General features: G+C 34.3%; 1 protein-coding gene across 1 annotated transcript in view; it reads right to left on the bottom strand.

Annotated features, from left to right (window-relative positions):
- Nucleotides 1–23,579, bottom strand: part of LOC132706029 (uncharacterized) — a 154,168-nt gene that overhangs the window by 125,784 nt on the left and 4,805 nt on the right. Inside the window, exon 2 of the mRNA XM_060677082.1 lies at nucleotides 20,196–20,520. Coding sequence (XP_060533065.1) covers nucleotides 20,196–20,520 — 325 coding nt within the window. The remainder of the gene's footprint in view (nucleotides 1–20,195; nucleotides 20,521–23,579) is intronic.

Genomic DNA, 23,579 nt, shown 5'->3' with positions numbered 1-23,579 from the left:
GAGCCCAGGGATAGGTGCATACAAGGTTTCGGCCCGCTACGCACCAAGGACCAGAACAGAAACTCAATAGGTCTGATACTATAGAGCTTCTAATGTGTTCAAGTGATTGAATTTTGGTAGCGAACAATACCCACCGATGAAACGTGTATTCCTTATTTCGCTTAAGGCGAGTGCAGTTTCGTCTATTGGAGAGATAACGCTTACTGTATTCGTAATTATTTTTATGTATTATAGCGAAGGTAATACAATTAACCCAGACATTTACTGTATTACACTTTATGCAACGGACCACTGCGACAAGCACTAGTCAAAAAAACGGCCTGGAATGTTTCATAAGCCTCAACAGGATAGTGCAAGACAAGCGGAAGACCACGCCTAATGCCATTTTCAACTATTTACGATAGGAATTGCTACCGCACCCATCGTATTTGCCGGATCCTGCGAACAGTGATAATCAGCTATTCCCAGATTTGAAAAAACCCTTACAGGGTATTCGATTTCAAACATTAACTGACGTAAAACATGCCATAAATAGCTGGATCGAGGAGACAAAGGAAGAGTTCTTTGAGGACAGCTTAAAAGCGTTGGGATAAATCTATTCAGTTAAATGATCAGTTATGTTGAAAAATTGCAATGTAGCTAAATTCTCAGAACTTTGGAAACATCCTTCATATTTTAAATAATTTTTATTTTAAATATTACACACCTACAGAAAAAAGTGCTCTGGAATTAAAAATTATTAAGTTCTGAGAGGCAAGCAACACTCGAGATCCGGTTTCACTAAATCCCCTTAAAGTTAATTATGTTTTAACCCCCAGAGTTGATTTTTGCGCAATCAAGAACGACGATATATGTAAGGGTTATCCGGATCCTAGGCTAACTTTCCGGAATATCATTAACGTTTTACACGTAACTTTGATTAATAGTTATAAAAGCCCCGGAGTATAAACTGAGATGTGTAAACAGATTCGCGGTCGTGTTGGGTTCCTTTAGATATGTATATTCATATACAAGGTTGGCGCCCATTTACAACTTTTGAGCGAATGTAAATATTTACAAATCCCGCCTTATTGTGGGCGGTGTTGGCACTACTTCATCATTGGACCGACACCTCTGAATACTAAATTATTAAAAAAATAGTGTTGGGCATTTGCATTTGTTTAATATTTCCAATATAAAACACAAATATAAATAAAAAATAATAATAAAAAATAATAATAGTCCTTCACGGATGGAACTATGTGTATTGGTGGTAATCCGGGTGTTCATCCGTTCGTTGTTTGACTCTGGAGTAGGATCATTCGCCTGACGTTTCGCCAAAATATCACTTGCCATCTTCAGTTTGAGATGCACATTTGTTTTCTTTTAGAAGTCTAAAAGATAATACTGCAAAAAATTATACAACTTTTGTACTAAAAGTTTGTATCGGTGACTTCCGTTAACACCTGTAAGGCGATACGCCGAATATAAGAAATAACCCTGTACTTGCTGTTACCAAATAAAAAAATAAATTCTAAAACAATACATAAATTATCTAATAAAAAATATCTAGAGGGCTGGTGTCACTTCTAAATGCGTTTTTTATTACTGCTTTATTTGTAATTGATCCGTTCCTTTGAATACCAAATACGAGTAACTTAATCAAAAATTATAGTAATGCAGAAATGGCAGATATGCAGTTTATGTACGGGCGTGCGAACGGTAATTTCTTGGAAGCTGAATAGAATAGATCAATTAGCTAATTTTTTTTAAAATGTAGGAGATATTACAATACAAAACTGTTTGAAAGCACCCAAGTTTTTTTCGACATGCAATACTTTACATTTAAATTTAGTTAAGAAGAATGAAAGATGTAGTCTAAATCAATCCATTCCAGTCATTTTAAGAAAATAAAAAAAGCAGAAAATGTGTTTTTATAATAGTAATATTTCTGCAATATTTTATTGTTCTATTTATTTACGCAGGAAAGATCCAGAAGACGTGTACCACCAAGATCCACAACTGTGGAAGTTTTTACGATATAAATAAAAACATTAATTTTTCGACATATTTGTAGCGCAATATCTCGCTAATGTTAAGATGTTGACACGACGTTTATATAACAAACTACCCATTATACAGATATAAATTAAAAAGTATGTTTAACAAAATAACACTGAACAAAAAGGCAGAAAGATAAACGCATAAAAAATTATACAGGTGGTTTCGATGTAATTAATGTTTTCCAAAAGAATAGAATTGCTTTTGAGGAGTTAAATATTTTATATTTTGAGTTCTATCTAAATTTTCATTACTTTTTGATATAAAAAAAAGTACCAACAACAGAAAGCCACATGCGAGAAACATCGTCGCTCAGATATCTGCTTACTGCTCCCAACATATAACAAGATGTAGACAATTCGGTAGTTATGATTTGTCATAGCGATTTGTGATTTAAATGATTATTTATTTTCGATTTTTAATTCTGTTGTTGGTCTAACGCAGTGATCTTTGAATGGCGGGAAACGTTAATATAAAAATAATTATTATTTTATCTTGAAAAAATTCAACCAAAAATATTACTTTTTTGCAGATGATTCAAAAGAATAACTGTAAATCATAGTTAAAAAATTATCATATATTATATTTCTGTTGTAATAAATAAAATAAATTTAAAATTATTAACAGTAATAATAATAATAATAATAATAATAATAATAATAATAATGATTTTATACGAACTATTAAATGTTAAGCTATTAAGACCTTCTAAACTATTAGGTAACAACAGTAGACCTTGTAACTAAATGATCTGTCATATTGTGCCGTTTTGTACATTTATTTTTTTCATGCATTAATTCATTTGAAGAAATATCTATCCCTTTTCTACTCTGCGTTGTATTAAAGGATAGAACGAGTCTTTTTTCGTGTTCAACATTCCATAAAATTCTACTCGTTCAAACTTTTTCACCGTTCACATTCTGTGTCCAACGACTTCGGCACACATTCTAACCAGATTAATTTTCCATGCGACTCATATGCACCTGTTCGCTTAATTAAATTTTCTAGGAGTGCATTTGTAGTTGTACCAACAGCTTTTTCGCATTGAAATCAATTTGGTTAATTAATTCGTTACTAATTTACCCTCTCCTGAAAGTCGCGATCTCGATCAGATCGTTATCAATACAGGGAGTAGTATCGACACCTTATAGGTTGCGATTAGTGGTGTTACATTCATTATTTGCTGTTTAGATCGTGGACTGAAAAAAATTTCGAAGACGGAATGGAGGAGAAAAACGAACCAAACAGAAAGGGTTATTACAATATTTGCTGCAAGAGAATCGTTTTACGAGTATATGAAGGTAAAAGTTATATAATACTTATACTCTTGTCTTTATTATCCGACAATTGCACATACTGTTGATGCGTGTTTAAATTTTAAAAAACTATTTGAAAATAAATCAATACACGTTTACTATAACATTTTTGAAACTCGCACATAGCAAATTAAAAAATTCGCGAATAATGTTTTAATCCAAATTTGTCTGCAGGTCCTTTAAAACATTTAAAACCATGGAAGCTGCCACTGGGAGGATAGAGGAGTTAATTGGCATTCCAAGGTCAATACTACTACTAATACTACTAGAAAGGAAGGAACGATGTGAAAAAGGCATCGTGCAAGTGTTTAGGAATTGGTAATGCACTTGAATTCTTGCAACAGAAATTAAAAGAAAATGTACTAGAAGTCTTCAAACATTGCGCCGAAAATACTTACAAGCGTAGTTGCATTAAAACGAACCAATTATTAGTCAAAAAAGTACCAACAATCAGCAGCAAGGACTATTGCAAGAGTTCTTTAGTCAGTATGATCTTTATTTTGAATATAGTAGTTGAAGTTTTCAGAATCAAATCATATAATGAAACTTTTGGGAATAATTCAAAAACAAATTTGGAGGCAATAATATAAACCCAACATGTCAGCCCAAGTAATTAATGTAACTAAGACTCAGTGCGAATCAATACCAGAGAATAAGAGGCAAAAAAGCACAAATTATACAATAATTTAAAACTTACTCCCCTTTATGTTTGCTACTAGTTATATAAAATTAATTAAGCAAATCATCCAAAATTTTTAGTGTGAAATAAAATACAAAAAAATTGCAAACAAGGTCAAACCCCTATACCGACATTAAGTTATGCCATTTTCTCAACCTTTTGAACTAACCCAGCTAAATAGGTCTGTCGCTCGGTGCGTATATATCTATGCAGGTAGATGCGAGCCGTAAACAGCCAGAGTAATTTCATAAACAAAATTAATAACTCAAACATAAGGGAGGATGGAAACTGCCTGGAGAGCTTAGCATCTGATATTCGCCGAAATTTCAAAGCTTTGTAACTTCGGCAATAGCAATAATGCATCGCGAACTCATTAAAACGTTGAGTGACATACGTGAACTAAATGACGAAAAATAATTGGTATAAGACAAAGCTAGCCCGAAGACTTGTTAAATCAATATATATATATATATATATATATATATATATATATATATATATATATATATATATATATATATATATATATATATATATATATATATATATATATATATATATATATATATATATATAGCATCTACTAAACATACTTTACATCTAAGAAAAAAAAACATTAAAATAATAGTTTAGAACAATAATTTCCGTTATTATCTTCTTTCTTTAAAAACCAACAACAATCACAATGGCTGGAGTCCATCGCCTTTGATAGTGAATTTGCAATATCTTGGTGAAACCTTTCAAAATGCTTGTTGTTTGCCACTCCCAGGAAAAAATGACTCCGCCTGTGGTAGCGATGGGTGGATCGAGTAGCCCATCACTGCCATTGCCGGTCCCAAGCCCGGATAAAGGAGGAGGGTTGTGGCGTTAGGACTTAGCACCCTATCACACGTAAAACCCCAAATGGGAAAAGCTAGGACAAAAGGCAGAATGAAAATACAGAAACGGAAAAATGGTCCCCGGGTGGAAATCCACACCTTAGATGAAGGGAGCCCCATAGGATACGGGGGGGGGGGGGGGGGCAATTCTGCTTTTGGTCAAACAGCAAACCCAAGCTTACATCTCAACCAAACCAAAACAAAAAACAGTGAAAACAGGAAACTAGTATGTGCCACCTGGAACATACAGGGTTGGCGAACAAAAGAAACAGAAGTCAGAGAGGAATTTAACAAAGGACAAATAGACATACTGGTAATGAGCGAAACAAAAAAGAAAGGACATGGCACAGAAGACATAGATGGGCACCTACACATGTGGAGCGGTATTAATAAAGAAAACAGAGCTAAAGCTGGGGTTTCGGTACTTATCAACAAGAAATGGAAGAAAACCATTACATGATGGGAACCCATTAATGAACATATAATCACAGTACACCTGAAAATGTGCGGCAGATCAATAGTTTTATTAGGAGTATATGGACCAACAAACGACAGCCCCGCTACAGAAAAAATTTCATTCTTTGAAACTCTAAAGGAAGAAATTGAAAAAGTGAAAACTAAACAAGAAATAATAATAGCTGGGGACTTTAACGGAAGGACGGGAAATAAAGCACATAACAAAACAGTAGGCCAATTCGGGGAGGACACAATTAATGACAATGGTGAAAGATTAATTGAAATTTGCGAATTAAACGACTTAAAAATTACCAACGGCTTCTATAAACATAAAGACATCCACAAATACACCTGGATACAAGAAACTAGGAATCTAAGATCCATAATAGATTACACAGTTGTTAGGATAACTACAACAATTAAGATAAAAGAAGCGCTGAATGCGGAACCGATCATCGACTGGTAGTTGCGTACATGCACTTTCCTTGGTATGGAGTAGCAAAGAAAAACAAAGAAGAGACAGCAAAACAAGAACAACAAAAAGACAACCAAAGCAACCAGGAAATAAAAGAGAAAAGATTTAAAATTCACCTCCTAGAGGAAGAAACAATAAGAGATTTGTACAGACGTAGACTTGATGAAAAACTAATAGAGTTCAATTTTAATAATTTAACAGACACTTACGAACACGTGAAGAAGAGCATTAAAGAGGCAGCTTATGAAGCATTAGGAGAGGAAGACGGAAAGAACAAAAAATATACAGAAGAACTTAGTGAGGAAGCTATTGCAGCTATTCGGGAAAAAAAGCGCTCACACCAAAAATGGCTCTGTACAAATTCGGGAGAAGACCTACAGAAATATAAGGACAAAAACAGAGAAACAAAAAAACTAATTAGTAAAGAAAAAAATGAAAAATGGGATAGACTCTGCCAAAACATACAACAGTATACAGGAGGTACAAGATGCTCGGAATCATGGAGAACAATAAGATCTGTCAGATCAAATACCAAAGAGAAAGTCAATATACAGTTTATCAAAGAAACCGAATGGGAAAATTATTATCAACAACTACTAACGGAGACACGACCACAATTCTGGCAACAACTAACATACCAAATACAACCTAACAACAATCTAAAGCATGTAACAATAGAAGAAAAAGAAATAATAAAAGCCATTAAAGAATTAAAAAACAAAAAATCACCAGGGCCAGGGGGGATAGTGAATGAACTTATTAAGTATGGGTCGGACAAATTATTCAGAATATTGAAAAACATGTTTGAAAGAGCAATAAATGGAGAAACGTTACCAAGGGAGTGGAATACGGCATATATAAGCTCTATTTTCAAGAAGGGGGATCGTAGGAAGTGTACCAACTACAGAGGAATTAGCATTATATCAAGCATGGGAAGACTATATGGAAAGATAATCAAAAACAAAATAGAAGACCAGATAATAGGGAAAATAGGTGAAGATCAAGCCGGTTTCACGGCAGGGAAGTCATGCGTTGATCAGATATATACGGTAAGGCAGACTATCGAAAAGATAAAAGCTAAAAACGGAGACATCCATTTAGCATTCATAGATATAAGAAAAGCTTATGACTCTATACCCAGACAACAACTTTGGAAAGCAATGGAAGATATTGGGATAGAAAGAGAACTAATAAAAGCCGTAGATACAATGTACAAGAACAACGAGTTGTCGGTTAAAATAGGTAATAGGTACACAAATCGATTCACAACATCAAAGGGCCTACTACAAGGATGCCCTACATCAACAACGTTGTTTAAAATCTATCTTGAGACGACGCTAACACAATGGAAAAGAAAATGTCAAGGTATGGGAGTCCCAGTACGCGACGACCACTTATACACCCTAAGCTTTGCCGACGACCAGGTGGTCATAGCCCAGGATGAAGACGACTTGAGTTACATGCTCAGAAAGCTGAAAGAGGAATATGAGAAGGTAGGTTTGGAAATAAACTTCGAAAAGACAGAATATCTAACAACAAAAGAAGGGGAAATCGAAGATTTGGAAATAGATGAAAACACAACCGTAAAAGCAACAGACAAATTTAAATACTTAGGGTGTATAATAACAAAAGATGGATCAACAGAAGAAGAAATCAAATCTAGACTAGGTCAGGGTAGAACATGTATAAAACAACTGAACTCCATTATATGGAACAAGAAATTAACAAAGAAAACAAAAACAACAATATTTAAGACAATAGTAGAAAGTATAATTACATACGGAGCAGAAACCTGGCTATTGAACAAAAAGAACAAATCTAAAGTAACCGCCGTAGAAATGGAATATTGGAGAAGGTGTTGCCAACGAACACGCATGGATAGAATACGTAACGCAAAAATCAAGAGGCAAATGAATGTAGAAAAAGACTTATTAACTACAATAGCAGAAAAACAGCTTAAATGGTATGGTCATGTCAGACGAAGTGACGATAGACGGTGGATAAAGAAAATCACAGAGTGGAGCCCTATGGGACGTAGAAAGAGAGGAAGACCCAGAAGATCGTGGAGGGATGAAATAGATGAAGCCATGGAGGAAAGGGGGTTGGAAGACGGAGATTGGAATGGCAAAGATGAATGGAGAGTCTGGTTGAGAGAGGGAAAACGGCGCGAGCTGTAACAAACCCCATACATATATATATCCAACAGTGTGGTCCAATAAGAATATCTTCTTTTGATTTGGCATCACTAGGTCCTGTGCATTTCAATTAATCACCGTCTTTAATTATTGCCTTCACAAAGTTTTCATCCATTGACAATTGTATTCAAAAATTCCAAGGAGAATTTTTGCAACTGCGAGGTGATAGACTAGACATTTTTGTGCTCGTGAACAATTTCTTCATTCTAACCAAACTAACCGAAATTAACCAAAACGAGTTTAACGTCTATTTAAACTGTTCCTTTATAGGTCTGTCTACGTGTCAATGTAAAAAGTTTTAAATAGATAATTGAAAAAATTGAAAAGTATAAGGGGCTTAAGAATATATGATATATTGCTAAAAGTGTACTTCTATTGTAACAACTGATTAGTATTATTTCGACCAGAGTACTTTTTAAAAAAATGGGACATTACACAAATAACATTTCTAATAGGACTCCGCTGAAAGTTGGTTTTTCTCAAGAACTTAAAAGCCTGATGTATTTACAATTGTTTTGATGTACCTCGACTCCAATATACAGCCATCGAATATTTCATTCCACTTTCTTTTTTGTCTTAAACGGTCAAGATATGACTTTGGATCAGTCTGTTCAGCACCTGACTCAAACACGAAAATTTATTTTACGCGGCTTGAAAACTTACTTCTACAACCTCTATATAGCAGTTGCTGAAACCAACGCCTGTGAAACGTATTATAGATAGATATAAATCAAATTTTTGTTAATATTTGTCTTGTAATCGGTATTAACGCTCTTGAATGAGCAGTAAATCTATTTTCATTTTAGTTAATTTAAAAAGCGCTCGTTATTAAATAGAACTCGGTTAATGTTGTCGATGCCAAAGAAAACAACATTCCGATGTGATTCTGTAACTGTAAACTGATAACTGATACCGTTCGAGATGAGCTAACCGAACGTATACCTCAGAGTTGGGAATAGTATACGATCTTATTTAAACTCGTCTTAAAATTTATGTCCAATGAAGGCATTTTCGATGTCAAAATTATTATATCAACTCGCACCTTCATTTATTGTCTTAAAAAACTAAATCTATTCTATGTAAAAATTTAATTTTATCACGTTTTAATTTTGTTGACAAAATTTATGAAACGTTTTTGGATTCTATTGATATTAACACGATACCGAAAGTTTAAAATTGTTGTGTACGGCTAGCATTCGGGATTAGGCAGAGGCAGAGAGTTTCGCATAGGATTTCTATGCATCAGTGCTCTGCATTCTGTATGTCTTTCTTATGATACATGATGGTGGACGTATGGATTATACACCGATCTAACTTGCGGAAAGTGTCATTTTACTAAGCCAGTTTCATTTCCCACGGTCCCAGACACTTACTGAGGATATTACCGAGATATTACCGCATGGATTTCGCACCAATAGGATGTTTTCTGAGGTTATTTCTCACTGCTTCAATTTGGACGTTTGTCAATTCTGACTGTCTTTTCTTTTTCTACGACCTTTAGTTTTTGGGGTACATTTTTGCAAAACAATACGAAACAATCGGAAAGGTGCGGTAAAATCTCCGAAAACATCCGATTGCTCCCAGCCCGGGCGGTAATACCACGGAAATGACCGAAGTGACTCGGATCCGTAGGAAACGAAACTGACGTGGTAAAGTGACACTAGATTGGTATATAAATAGGTATTTCACAGAAGCGAGTAGAAAAGAGTTTTTTCTCTGTAAGTTCTCTAAATTTGATTTCTTTACCCAGATCCCAAAGCAAGAACAAAAGAATAAATTTAGCCGCAAAAAGGGCTATTCCGCCCGCATGCTAACCGGGTTACTCCGTGCGTAAAAATCGGCTTTTAATATTTTGAAGTAGGGGGAAAAAATAAAAGGAGAAAAAGGAAGATTATCTTGCCGGGCCCATTTCAATCTTTATTAATTAATTAAACAAAACGTTTTTATCAAAAAGAGGGTCCGGAATAGAACATTCGATTCGCTGCGTATATAAATGGGTTGCGCCTAAAAACCGTTTTCTACAATACAGGAACTTAACATTTATTTGAATAATAACATTTTTATGTATAAATCTGGTGAACATTTCATTACGTTTTCTCTTTAAAAACATAACGCAAATAAATTCCAAGTAACATTTAAATAATGTTTTCAAATTTGGAAGATGAAAAAAAGTTAAACTTTTAATTTTTGTTTTCTACATATTTCCTTTGATTTAAGATAAACTTTTGATAATTTTCTGGTTATTTTATGTGAATTGCCTTCGCAAATATAATGAGATAAGTCTATTTAAATCGGTCTTATTCTTTCTTCTAAAATTTGGATTTTGGTATTAGGAGTCAATTTTGTTCTTTATATAACCCCATAAAAAAAGTCAAGTCGAGAACTATCTGGACCATTTAGTGGCCATCTTAATGATTCATGCATTCTTAGCCAAAACGGATACCCATCGTAAAGGAAATTGTTGACTGGCCAATGTGGCCAGTCGTTCTAAATGCTTTTCAGCTTCTGTCAATATTTCTGCCCCGTTAGCAAATATAGGTCTAATGATATTATTATTGTGAAGATACACCAAATAGGTAGAGATATTGTTCCTTGAATTTTGACTTCTTCTTATTCTTCTTCTTCCAATTTCGTTTCTTCCTTTGATTCACTCGTTAATATGGTCGACTTTAGAGTTTCTTTGTATGTCAACACTTCTCACCTTGCCGCATGTGTTTTGCATCATTTAAACACCGCGTCGTCCTTAATTATTTATTCTTCGTCCTCGTCCGCTATGGACCCATGGCTAGATATTTTAGCACCAGCCTATTTAAATTCCATCACTTGTTCAATATGATGTCTAATTGTTTGTTACCCATCTGTTATTCTTTTCTTTTGACTCTTCATTGATTATTTCATCCATAATGAGAAACAATAAAGAACTTAGTGAGTCTCCCTGTTTTATTCACATTCTAGCTCCAATTGGTTCCATTAAGTGTTTAATGTTTTTTAAATATACATTGTTAATTGTTTTAATTATGTATGTATTCTGTATAACAAGTGTACTACGACTTCAAGTCTAACTCTATCAAATGCCTCTTGCAAATTAATAAAACACAAAAACACTGGCCTCTTATATTCGATTGCTTTCTCGTTTAACTGTGTTATGATAAAAAATGGCATCTGTACCTTACCTTCCATGCTAAAACCCTGTTGTACCTCAGCTTATTTTACATCCTTGCTAATTTTATGGGTTATGATTTTGGTTGGTAATTTCAGCATAGTTAGTGTTAGCTTGTCAGTACAAATCACCTTTGATAGATTTAGGTATAATTGTATTATTGTTGTAAAGTATAATTGATGAATATTATTTGCATCGCTTCATTCTTGAATAGGTAAAAATTCATAAGGCTTACATTTAAACGTTTCTAAACTGAACGAATTTTATGCAACCACTTGTTGCTGCTCAGGGGTTTCTTAAAAATAAGGAAGAAAATTGAAAATTTATAAAAATGCGTATATTTAAAAAGAGTATTCGAAATAACCCGTCTTACAGAGTCTCATCAATTTCAATTCGTTGCTACTGTCTTGGCTAACTATTACTTTCTAAAACTTAAATAGAATTCTAAATATATTTTGAACCCTAATATTTTGCAAAACGAAAATATATAATAAATAATAAAAAATCATAAGAATATGAAATAGTATACGGGACGTTCCATTATAAAGAAAACCCATTAACCTGTCAATTTGACATTTTTCACTTTGTTGTACACTTCCGACCAAATTTCTTAAAGCTTAAAAAAATCATGAAACCTTCGCATTTGCACATTGATGCTGTAGGTAGACTGTAAAAATATCCAGGAAAAACCTGTACGTGGTGAATTTTCCGCATTGTTTATATGCAGGACTCAACTCGCGGCCATTCAATTTGCGACCGACTGCCTTTTCATTCCTTTGATTAATATTTGCCTGGATTTATTTCAATCATATAAATTGTGCAGTAATGGAATATATCAAACTGATTTAACAGCGACAGATATTCCATTTTGTGCTGTTTCATTCCAATAATACTATTAAGCTTTATTTTTTGCCGAAATTCTAAAAAATGTTGTATACATGATGCTTCAAAAAGCATGTGCCATCGCAAAAGGGGAGAAAAATAAGACTTATTTTTAACTTTTTAACTTAACATGGATCCGATTCTGCTTCGTTTCGTAGCTATCTGCGGTGCGTCACTGTCTTTTATGGCCAGGACGCTGCATTCAGACCTTTCGACCCAATTCACTCTCTCTCCTAGAAGAGCCCTGTACTCTCGAGGAAGTACAGTACCTGTTTCATGGAGAGGGTGTTAAGAATTTTACTACAAAAAGTATTTGGATAACTTGACCACTGCCGTGCGTGTGAGCTATTCCTACAATATTTTTCCAAGGAAAAATTGGGCACCACTCAATTTTTTTCTTTGGCAACAAAATTTAGCAGACTGTTTGTTTAGTGTCTGTGTCTATGTCTCTTGATCGTTTGTCGATCTCTTTAATGGGATAAATGAAAATATTGCCATTAATTCAAACTTAATCCGCAAAAAAATCTAATATGCCATGAAAGTTGTCATTGCCAATGGTGCGCAGGTTTTTCAAAGAACAATATTACAGCGGTAGCCTATACACATAGTACTGATCAAGTTGTCTAAACTCTTTTAATGTGAAATTCACCAATCAGTTGACCAATCAATTGACCGAAATAATTTAAAAAATACAATGAAATTTATATTTTTATTTATATTGTGCGTTACGTCGCCGTCGCGTCATTGTGAGAACTAAATGGAGTGGATATTTTTTTTGCGATTGCCCGAATTGCGAAATATCGTGCTCGAGTAATCCTTGGAGTAGGTAAATTTGACATCGTAAATTATTATTATTATTAATAGATAACACTTTATAATTGTAAGATTGACACTCAATTGATCGCCCCAACACTACGTATTGGTTTAAATAACTTTGGCCTTCCAAATTTTATTCGAATTACTATAAAGTCGTTTTAGATAAATTTGGAGTAAATCAAAAAAACAAAAATTCTTTAACACCTTGTAGGTACGCAACGAAGCAAAATCGGACGCTTGTCAAAAAAAATTTCAATGGTGTTCAACTTTATAATTTGAATTACTTAGAAGTTAAACAATTCCTATTCTGTAATTTTAAAAGTAAGACTTAAAACTATACGATTCTCCATAAAGATCTGATCGAGCTTTTGGTATGATGTAGTGAAATAATTATTATTATTAATAATTATTGTATATTAAGGTCCGAATATTATTTAATTAGATAAATTCACATTTCAATCATAGTGGGTTCTTGTAAGTACTTGGTTTCTTATTTCTTTTCAGTCAAAATATATTTTTAATTGTGCAAAACTTCCCCACGAAATACATAATTTTCTTTCTAGAATTTTGAATGTATTGGTATGATGTAGTGAGATAAAGTGTTCCTTGTTCACTTCCAAATTTACAAAGCTCTGGTTCAAGTTTCGAGCTTTTTAATATTAAGATTACAATCGTTGTGACTTCTTATAATTATACCCTAAAATTATTAGCATCTAATTATTTCTCTTCATATGGTTAATTTCCACTTCAATGCAATATGCAATACCTTTCTTATATTGTTTTTTTTTCGTTTATTGTTAATCTACAGGAAGTAATTATATGTATAGATTTTTGGAAACCACGGCTTGTCTTGATGTCCTATTATTTATTTTCAGTTTATTATTATTATTATTATTATATTATTGAAAATAAATATTTGATCGATTGATTGGTTGCATATGTAGGTTTGGGTTCACATGAACAATATCAACCATAGTCCTCTTGCAATAAACATTTGTCAATTTATGACGCACTATGCAGATCGATGAACCGTTACTTGGGAGGATCATAACATTGAAGCACAACCTAGAATCGCGGAAATATATGGGCTGCGAGCGTCCATTTTGAGTTAAATCGACCATGCATAAGGAGTCTTTGCATATTTCATGGCCTCTTATGCGAAGCTTTCACCGCAGAAAAGCTCTGTTTTGAAGTATGGAAGTATAGATAATGTAATGCCAATAGATAATTTTAAGACCCAGGTTTTCTTCCGTTATATGCCGATACAGCAGCAATCTTAGCTATGTTGTTTTTGAAAATATAATTCGTTTGGTTAGTTTATTAAGCCCCGGTTTACCAATAAAAAGTTGGGCTAAATTAACCAAGAGTTAGGGGTCGATTCCTCCTGCATCGGTTGCTGCTGAATTGAACTTGCTGGCGTTTCGCCAATCATCTTGTTGTTTTCATCAAAGCTTTACTGAAACGTGAGAAACTTGTTCAGCTAAGCTCAGCAAGTTAGATTCAATTCAATATGCAGGAGCATATTTGTAAACAGTAGAACAGTAGCCTGTGGAAGTTACTTCGAAAAAATAAACATTTTTTTTGTTTTTATTTGAAACCATGAAAGATATCGATTTTAGTGAGGATGATGACGATTTGGCAGATGTTATTTCCTCGCCCAGTTTAATAATTAAATCATATTTTTTGCATTTGCTTTTGAAAATATATACTTTGTCTATTATAGCATCTTCTTTCTTTTTGAAAAACCTCACTTGCGTCATTACTGAATACATGAAAAGAAGAATCTTCATTAAGGGCATTAATGATTTCAAATTGCCGAGTGCCGAAGGTTGTGCTTGAAAAATCAGATTTTAATAAGTCTAAGTCTAAGTAAAGCACGAAACGCTTGAGTGGAGAAATTATTATAATATAGTCTCAACAATTTTTGTAAAATTAGTTCTCCACAAGATTATCCATCTATCGCAAGAAAAGTTGTTTATTTCCTTAAAGGCATCCTCCCCTTTATATAGGAGATAGATTAAAACTAAAACAAAGATTTCGCAGAGAGTTTCGGAGTTATAAAGTATTTTTGGAAAATATGCAAAGCAACTTTTTACGCAGCATTTTATGATTTAAATATAATAAATTTATTTTTTATATATTGCCTCCTGTATATTTTTAATTATATGTCAAAAATATAGCATATTTGACATTTTGCTCGAGAGTTTGAAACAAATAGGCTTTGGAAGCGACCATAATACCGGCACGTACTGGTAGTTTTGGTTACTTGTCAAATTAAATAAGATATTATAGTTTGTTTTATAAAAGCCGAAAAAATGCAGAGACAGCAAGCAATTTGTATGACTTCCAATATCCTGAAAGAAAACCGCCACTTAAAATTAATACGAATCAGTTTGAGAAAAAGTGACCAAAAAGCTATGAACTCCCTATCAGTTAGAAGACAAAGTGTAACAATTGTGGAAAATGGCAGTTGAATCAAGAGTTTATTTGAGAGGAGCGGAGCAAGAGCCTAATAAAAGAGTGATTCGAAAGTTTACCAAACGTTTTTCTGCGACCGTTAATTTTTGGATACATTCGGTTGGCCCCCAAACCCGTGCGGTAATATCCTGGAATTGTCCGAAGTGGCTCGGAGACGTGGGAAACGAAACTGACTTGGTAAAATTATACTTTTCGCCCGCTAGATTGGTGCATAATTACTTTCAAAACTTTCAAATTTATTTGAAAGGTTGAACTACAACCTAGTGTCTTTACAAGCAAAATCAGAAATTGGCCACGCATTTGTCTTCTGTATTAAAATGAAAGTGGTCAAAGTTACTGTTTGTCTTCATCGTTATCTAGTATTTTGATTTATTTAATTTTTTTTTTATTTACAAGGTACTCTAACATGAGGAACCAACATCACAATTTACAAAGGTAGACTAAGAATAATTATAATTATCTTAATTCAAAAAAACAAGTAAAAGTATTTCCTAGAAAGAAAAAAAACAAGAAAGAAAGCAGCTTGATTCGTAAACGAATATATTTAAGTAATTCTGCTTAAAAAATGCGCTGTAAATGTTTCCATAGAAGCAAAAAACTTCCTATAACAAGTTCCAGCGATTTTCTAAAAACACCCTATACGTCTGGGAACAGATATCCATACCTTTTTCGACCACAGTATGTCCCTATTCGAATGTTCATTCACTCACCTAAGATAAGAAAGAATATTAATTGATTGAACTGAAGATAGTCATTAATTTGGCCCAAAAATCGCCATCTTGAGTCAAAGAAGTAGGGTTTTTTATTTATTTATTTATTTATTTACATACACTGCTCAACAGGAGATCAAACCCGATTATAGAGCAGGAGAACACCAACTATATTTATTCAGAATTACAAAATTATTTACAAAGTATAAACACCACCACACAAATACACTAATATTGCAAAAAAGATGATCCACAACAAAATGAACATAAGAAAAATACTAATGAAGGAAATTACTCAACTGCGAAGGCAACAAAATTTCAAGAAGACTAGGCACAACAGAATTTTAGCCTAATGCTACTCAAACTGCAATTAAAAATGTCTAAATCGCTGCTACGGTTGGATACGTTGCACATATTATATAAGGGAGAGAACTTCAAGACATTAGTCCTCGCGGTGGGAAGGTAAAAGGTAGCAGAGTATCGCAATGCTAGCCGCAGAACCATGAAATTCAGCTGCTCAAGTAAGTCAGGACAATTTACCGAATTATGAATCAGCTTGTATAACGAAACTTGTGACAAATACTGTCGCCTGGTCTGCAGAGAGTCCATCGAAAACAAATTCAGGGAACACCTTGTTCAGGATAAGATGCATGAGTTTTATAATACATATATTTTAGAAATCGCTTTTGAATGGACTGCAAGTTCTGCGAACGAACGCTATAACCAGGCGACCAGACGGCAGAGGCATATTCTAACTTCGAGCAAATAAAAGCGGTAAACAAAAGCTTTATCGAGTTATGTGAAGCAAAATCCCTACCGCATCTGACCAAAAAACCTAAAGTTTTAGATGTGACTCGATGTGATCGACAAACAACAACTTTTTATCGAATTTTACACCTAGGTCGCGCACTGAGTCGGGTCTAGCAAGAGATGTTGAGCCAATGCTGTAGTCAAAGAGAATTGGGGACGATTTCAAAGAGTAAGTCCTGACACTACATTTGTTAATGTTAAGAGGCATCATGTTGTTGTTACACCACAGATTTAGAATCTTCAGATCATGTCGCAGTCGAATGCAATCAAGAAAATGATTTATGACAGCATACAGTGTTAAGTCATCCGTATAAAGTCTTTCATAAATAGAATGAACAATAGGACGGAGCCCTGTGGCACACCCGAAGTTACATTATATTCGCTCGAACTGAAACCATTCACGAAAACGTGCTGCCTGCGGTTAGTTAAGTATGATTCCGTCAACGTGAGTAAAGAGGAGGAAAATCCAATTCTAGATAATTTGTTTAACAGAATGCTGTGATCTAGTCTGTCAAAGGCTTTTGTTAAATCTACATTAATGACATCCAGTATGGTCATCGATGGCATTTTAATATCAGGAGCTATATCTGATTCTGCAAATCATTGGCACTGTCTACAATAATAAAAAAAAATTTAAAACGATATTTGAAAGTACTATTTTTGTGCAGATTTATATTTTGAAATAAAACAAAATCAAATGAAAGCTGTAGATTAAGTGTGGAAACTTATTTGAAATTAAAAGAGCTCTAGCTTAATTCAATTATTAATAATATACTCTCTCTGGTACTTAATGATGGTCTAAACATTGATGGTTATAGTATTGTAAGGCGTGACCGTGAAACACGTGGTTGAGGAATAGCATTTCATTATCACAGTCATTTTAAAGTTAGAGCTATAGATATATCGTGTATATTAATAACGATATTTTAGAACAATTATGGTTGTCTATTAACACCGAAGGGAAAACGTTGTGTCTGGGAACAGTTCATAGACCTCTTTGGCAAAGATTTCAATGTTGATCTGTTAAAAACTAATACTCCCGCTTATTTTCGATTTTCAAATACTCTCACCAACTTCGGCATGGAGCAGCTAGTTACACAGCCCACTCAGGTTACTGGAAACTCTAATTAGCTTCTTGATGTACTGGTCACCTCTAATTTATCCATATGTGACAATATTGAAGTTCATGATATGAGTGATATCTCAGATCACTGTATGATTTCTTGCAATCTCAAGCTGCAGAAAGATCGTCGAAACTTTAGAGATTTTTCGGCATTCGATAATGAATTGTTTATGAATAGTCTCAGAGCAATTAACTAGGATATTTTATACTCTTTTGATGATATAAACGTACAAGTTGACTTTCTTACGAATAATATGAATTGTTTATTTGATATTCATGCTCCATTAAAAACAGTTAGAATTAAAAGACGCCCAGCCCCTTGGCTTACCGAAAACCTTAAACTTTTAATAAAACTTAAAAACGTTTAAGATACAAACGACTTAAACGGGTATAGAGAATTACGAAATTTGGGAGAACCGAGAAAGGGGCATATTTGGCAAATACATTTAAAGCTGATCCTAAAAATTTTTGGCGTACTTTGAGGAGACTTCCAGTGCACAGTAATCCTTCTTGAAAACAATTTTGTCCAACCTAATAGTTTTAATGTTGCTTTTACTTCTTTTGAAGCTGTTGGTGGTATTGATCCTGGGTTTTTGTAGGCAAATTATATTAATAAACAATTTGGTTCTAATTCATTCCGTTTTGCTGTTTACTCTGAGGAAGTTAATAAAACTTTAATTACTATTAAAACTAACGGTCATGGCTCAGAGAATATTGATATAAAAATGATTCTTTTGACTACTCCACATTTAGTTGATCATATCACTTTCCTTGTTGGCAAGTGTATGCTGACCAATATTTTCCGGGCTCATGGAAGCAGGCTGAATTTATACCCGTCCCAAAGAAAGAGTTATCCAAGTAGCATTAACGATTTTAGACCAATCAGTTTGCTGTCGACCATCTCAAAGATGATTGAAAAAATTGCAGCTAAACAACTTCGTCAGTTCCTATGCGATAACAAAATCCTCCCAGACACTCAACCTGGTTTCCTCTTCACAGCACTACTTCTGCCTTGCTTCATGTTACTGATGATTTATTGAGAGCAGCGGATTCTAAATTAAACTCGTCTCATACTCTTGGACTATAGCAAAGCGTTCGACACCGTGGATCATTTCCTTCTCCTAGCTAAACTGGAATTCTTCGGGATAAAAGGTACTGTGTGTAGCCCAGGGGAGTATTCTGGGACCCATTTTGTTCTCAGTTTATACAGCTGACTTCTCTAATTTTCTTAAATTTTGTAAATCTCATCAATCTTATTGAATACTAACAAAACGCAGATGTTATTGTTAACGCCTCTTTTAAGATTACACTAAATGATCTCTGCTTCTTCAGACGGGTGTAAAAATTTAGGATTATGGTTTGACGGTGACTTACGGTTTTCTAAGCATGTTGGCTTGGTGTTGCAAAAATCTTTTTATAAGTTGAGGACATTGTATATTCATAAACATTTTCTCAGTAAAGAAGTCAAACTTAAACTCTGTGATATGTTAATTTTATCCCATGTCCCTTATTGCAGTATTGTCTATTGGCCAACTATACTTAATCGAGATAAAGAGAGACTCCAACGAGTTCAGAATGCTTGTATTCGTTTTAGTTACAATCTCAGAAAGTATGACCATATTTCACAATGCCTCTCTGATTCGGGTTGGCTCAAGCTGGAGGACCGATATGAAGTTCAGTTAGCCACTTTTGTTTTTTTACTGAACTCCTATAAGACCCCATCGTAACTTGTTTGATAAACTTTACACAGGAAATGATATTCATAATCGATACACCCGTCATTGTTTAAGATATTGCGTTCCTAGACACACTTCGGTAACTTTCCAGAAATATTTTAGCTATAACGCAGTTAAATTATTTAATAAAATTCCTTGCGCTATAACGTCCCTCCCTACAATAAAGTCCTTCAAAAAAGCATTAATATTGTTTATTAGACCCGCCCGTAACTAGCAAAAGCGTATGAGTTTATGATGTGCGTCTATTTCTTCTGTTTACGATGTATATACAGGTGTGCATTTTGTTGACAATTATGGTGTTGGTGCTGTTGTTCTTGTGGTTACATGGAAGAGCGCAAATTGCGAATGTCGCCACTCTTGCATTGTTACTTATATTGTAATATTTTGATTATCACTAAAGACAGTTTATTATTATTATTATTATAAACTGCTAGCGCTTACCGGTATCCTGCTGGAACTGGTGACCCATATCCACGAATCCCCTCCGGGAGCGTTCCCGTTAGAGGCTTTCCTCCTCGCCTCCTCCTCAGTCTCCTCCAAGAAAAATTCCACGTGGGGTTCTTCGCTTTGCGTTAGAAAATTATACCCGGCCCCGCCTGAAACGACACTGCGTTTTGTTCTTAAGTCCTTGGGAGCGGGATCCTTCAGGTCTTTGAAAATCCTAATCACTTCGTCGCGAAACGGTTGCGAGCGAAATTGTGTTTGAAACTGTTGCAATATGTCGGTTTTGCTCACGTACGTCTCCCGTATTTCCGAGTTTATAAGCCTGAAATAAAATATCTTAGAAATGAGACAAGAGCAACAAATATTCTAAAATATTAGCGAAAAAAGGGTCTCAACATCAAAAAAGGGTCAAAATTATTAAAAAACATTTTTAATGGCTTCAGTTGTGGAGGGAAAAAATCGGAATTAATGGTCATGACGTCCATGCTTACATTATTTTCTTATTATGAGTAATATAGATAGATAGATAGATAGATTCATTTATTGACTCTGTTTCGTATAAAAGGGACATGCAATTGTAACAAGTCAGAAGTGATATTCAAGTGCAATAAAATCAAATTAATAAATAACATAAAAACACACATCTAATACAAACAAAATTAGACAGTACTATACAGTTTTATAGCGCATCAATACCAGTGACAGTGTCAATGTATGCTCGCAGGGAGTAAAAACAATGACGTTGCAGGAATTCTTTAATAGTATGTTTAAATTTTCTATTGCTCATCTTTTTCACGGTACCTGGCAAAACATTATACAATTTCAGGTTCAATGAGTTGTTCTCAGACTTCCTCAGTCTAAACCTAGGCCGTCTAAGGATATCCCCCGAACGAGTTGAATAGGCATGGCAATCGGAAATTAGCGCTAAAGTTTCCTTTCGTTCTCTGTATCTCTAATAACTGGTAGTAGATATAGATGCAAGGAAGGGGCATCACTTTGAATTTTTTAAAATAAGGTTGACAATGGTCAATATATCCTATATTAGCAACGACTCGAATGGCCCTTTTCTGCATTCTAAAAATCTCCACAGCAGCTGAGGAATCACCCCACAGTATCGTGCCATAGCATAAGTGTGAATGCAACAAAGAAAAATAGACCATAAGCAGAGTCCTTGTTCCTATCAGGCCTCTCAGTCGTCGAAGAACGAATATGTTGCTGGACAATCTATTTTTCAGGTCTGAGATATGTTGTTTCCAATTTAGACTATCATCGATCCTAATGCCAAGCAACTTGACGGACTGTTCACTATTTACCAAGCAATTGGAGGAAAACACAATACTCTGGGTCTTGTCTAAATTTAATTTAGGATAATTATTTTCGAACCAGACATTAGCCCTGTCCTCCAACATGCCAACCCTAACGGACAACTCCTCGATACTCTTAGCAGATGTAGTAAAGGATGTATCGTCGGCAAACATCACGCACTGATTGGGGGCCAAGAAATGATAAAGGTCATTTATGTGGAGATATAATAATAATATATAATATTGATTATAATTTTGACAAATTTGACAAACGCCATTTAAGTCACAGGTTTCATTTAGCACGAGCGGAGCGCAGAGAAGACAATATAAAGTTTTAGTATAGTAACTAACTTGTTACTAAATACTTGAAAAATTGTAAAATGTTCATAAGTGCTTGCATAAACTGTTAGCATTCCAAATAAAACAGGAAACGATTTTTCCGAAAAGTTAGCAGATTTGAATTGTATTATAACATAAAACATATCAAGGTCGCTATTACAAGAACTCTATATCTATCTATATTTCCACACTTTTGGAATGCGTTGAAACTGTTGAATTTAAAAATTATCAGGATAGTGTCAAATTGTTTTTTATGGATTAAACTTCAATTTGTCACCATCCTATCACATATTTTTTCTGCTCCCTTCTATAAAATACCTAATTATACACCGATCTAGCGTGCGGGAAGCGTCACTTTATCACATGCGTTTCTTGTCCAACGGATCCCAGCCACTTCCGACATTTTCGGGATATTACCACTCGAGTCTGGGAGTAATGGGTGTTTTGACGTTTGTCCATTTTGAAGGCCATGTCAGTGAATGTATTCGGGTTGTTTTGTGAACATTTACCCAAAAATTGACGGTCATAGAAAAAGTATAGTATGCAACACGTTTGGTAAACTTTTTTTTCTACTCCCTTTTGTAAATTACCTAATGATACACCGATCTAGCGTGCGGGAAACGTCACTTTATCACGTGCGTTTCTTGTCCCACGGACCCGAGCCACTTCCGACATTTCCGGGATATTACCGCAGGGGTTTGGGAGCAATTGGATTTTTTCGGAGATTTTACCGCACCGCTTGAATTTCGAGGTTTGTCAATTCTGACGCTCGTATCAGTGAATGTACTCGTGTTGTTTTGCAAAAATGTATCCAAAAACTGGTAAACTTTTTAAGACACTCGTTTATTAACCACTCGCTCCGCCGTTTACCATACTTGTTGCATAATATAAGTCACTCGTTTATTAAACACTCGCTCCGCTCGTGCCAAGTAAACTTGTGACTCAAATGCCGTTTACCACACTTGTTGCATAATTTACTATTGCTCATTTAAAAAAACAAATAATTTTTAACCTCAACAGAAAGTGGTACCCTAAATTCGGTCAATAATTGAGGAAGGAAGCTGTAGTCATTTCTAATAGAAGAAAGCAGACAAAATGTGTTTGAACTTCACAGAATATATGCTGAGAATAAGACGTATGAAAGATGATATTGTCACACATAGATTAAAGTTGTGGAACAGCTTCAAATGTTACAAATAACAGTTTTTACATAACACTAAAATGCCAACAGTAACTAGGCTATTTTTCTCTAGATGATTGACAATTAATTTTTTATAATTAATAAGATTTTTTTTTAATACTCTTAGAGTTGAAGCCTCTTTAATATTGCATGGCAATTAATTATATAATTTGAAACCTTTATGGAATAATGATTTTTGAATTCTAGTTCTATTACCAATCGGAACATATATATTATTAGATGTTCTTGTATTCTATGTATGAATTTGACTTACATGGTATTCTATTACTAACTAAGTTATCAAATAGAAAAGATACAGGGCGTAAGGCTCAACATCAAAATCGAAGAGCCAGAGAAATTCCGTTCCTGCCAACTTTGATTTCGCAAAAAAGTACCGAAAAGACGCTGACAATTTTGTATCTATCACAGCATCCAGTTCCTTGAAATTAGTTCTCCCTTTTATATCTTTTTTGCCGTATTTATTTGATTTATGAAATGAAATTTATGAAGATGTTTGGCGAAAGGTTAGCCAAACTTCGTGGGAATATTATTGATAAT

Source organism: Cylas formicarius, unplaced genomic scaffold (genome assembly GCF_029955315.1).
Source record: "Cylas formicarius isolate icCylForm1 unplaced genomic scaffold, icCylForm1.1 PGA_scaffold_10__41_contigs__length_53128322, whole genome shotgun sequence".
Classification (NCBI taxonomy): domain Eukaryota; kingdom Metazoa; phylum Arthropoda; class Insecta; order Coleoptera; family Brentidae; genus Cylas; species Cylas formicarius.
This window is presented reverse-complemented; position numbering and strand designations above follow the sequence as displayed.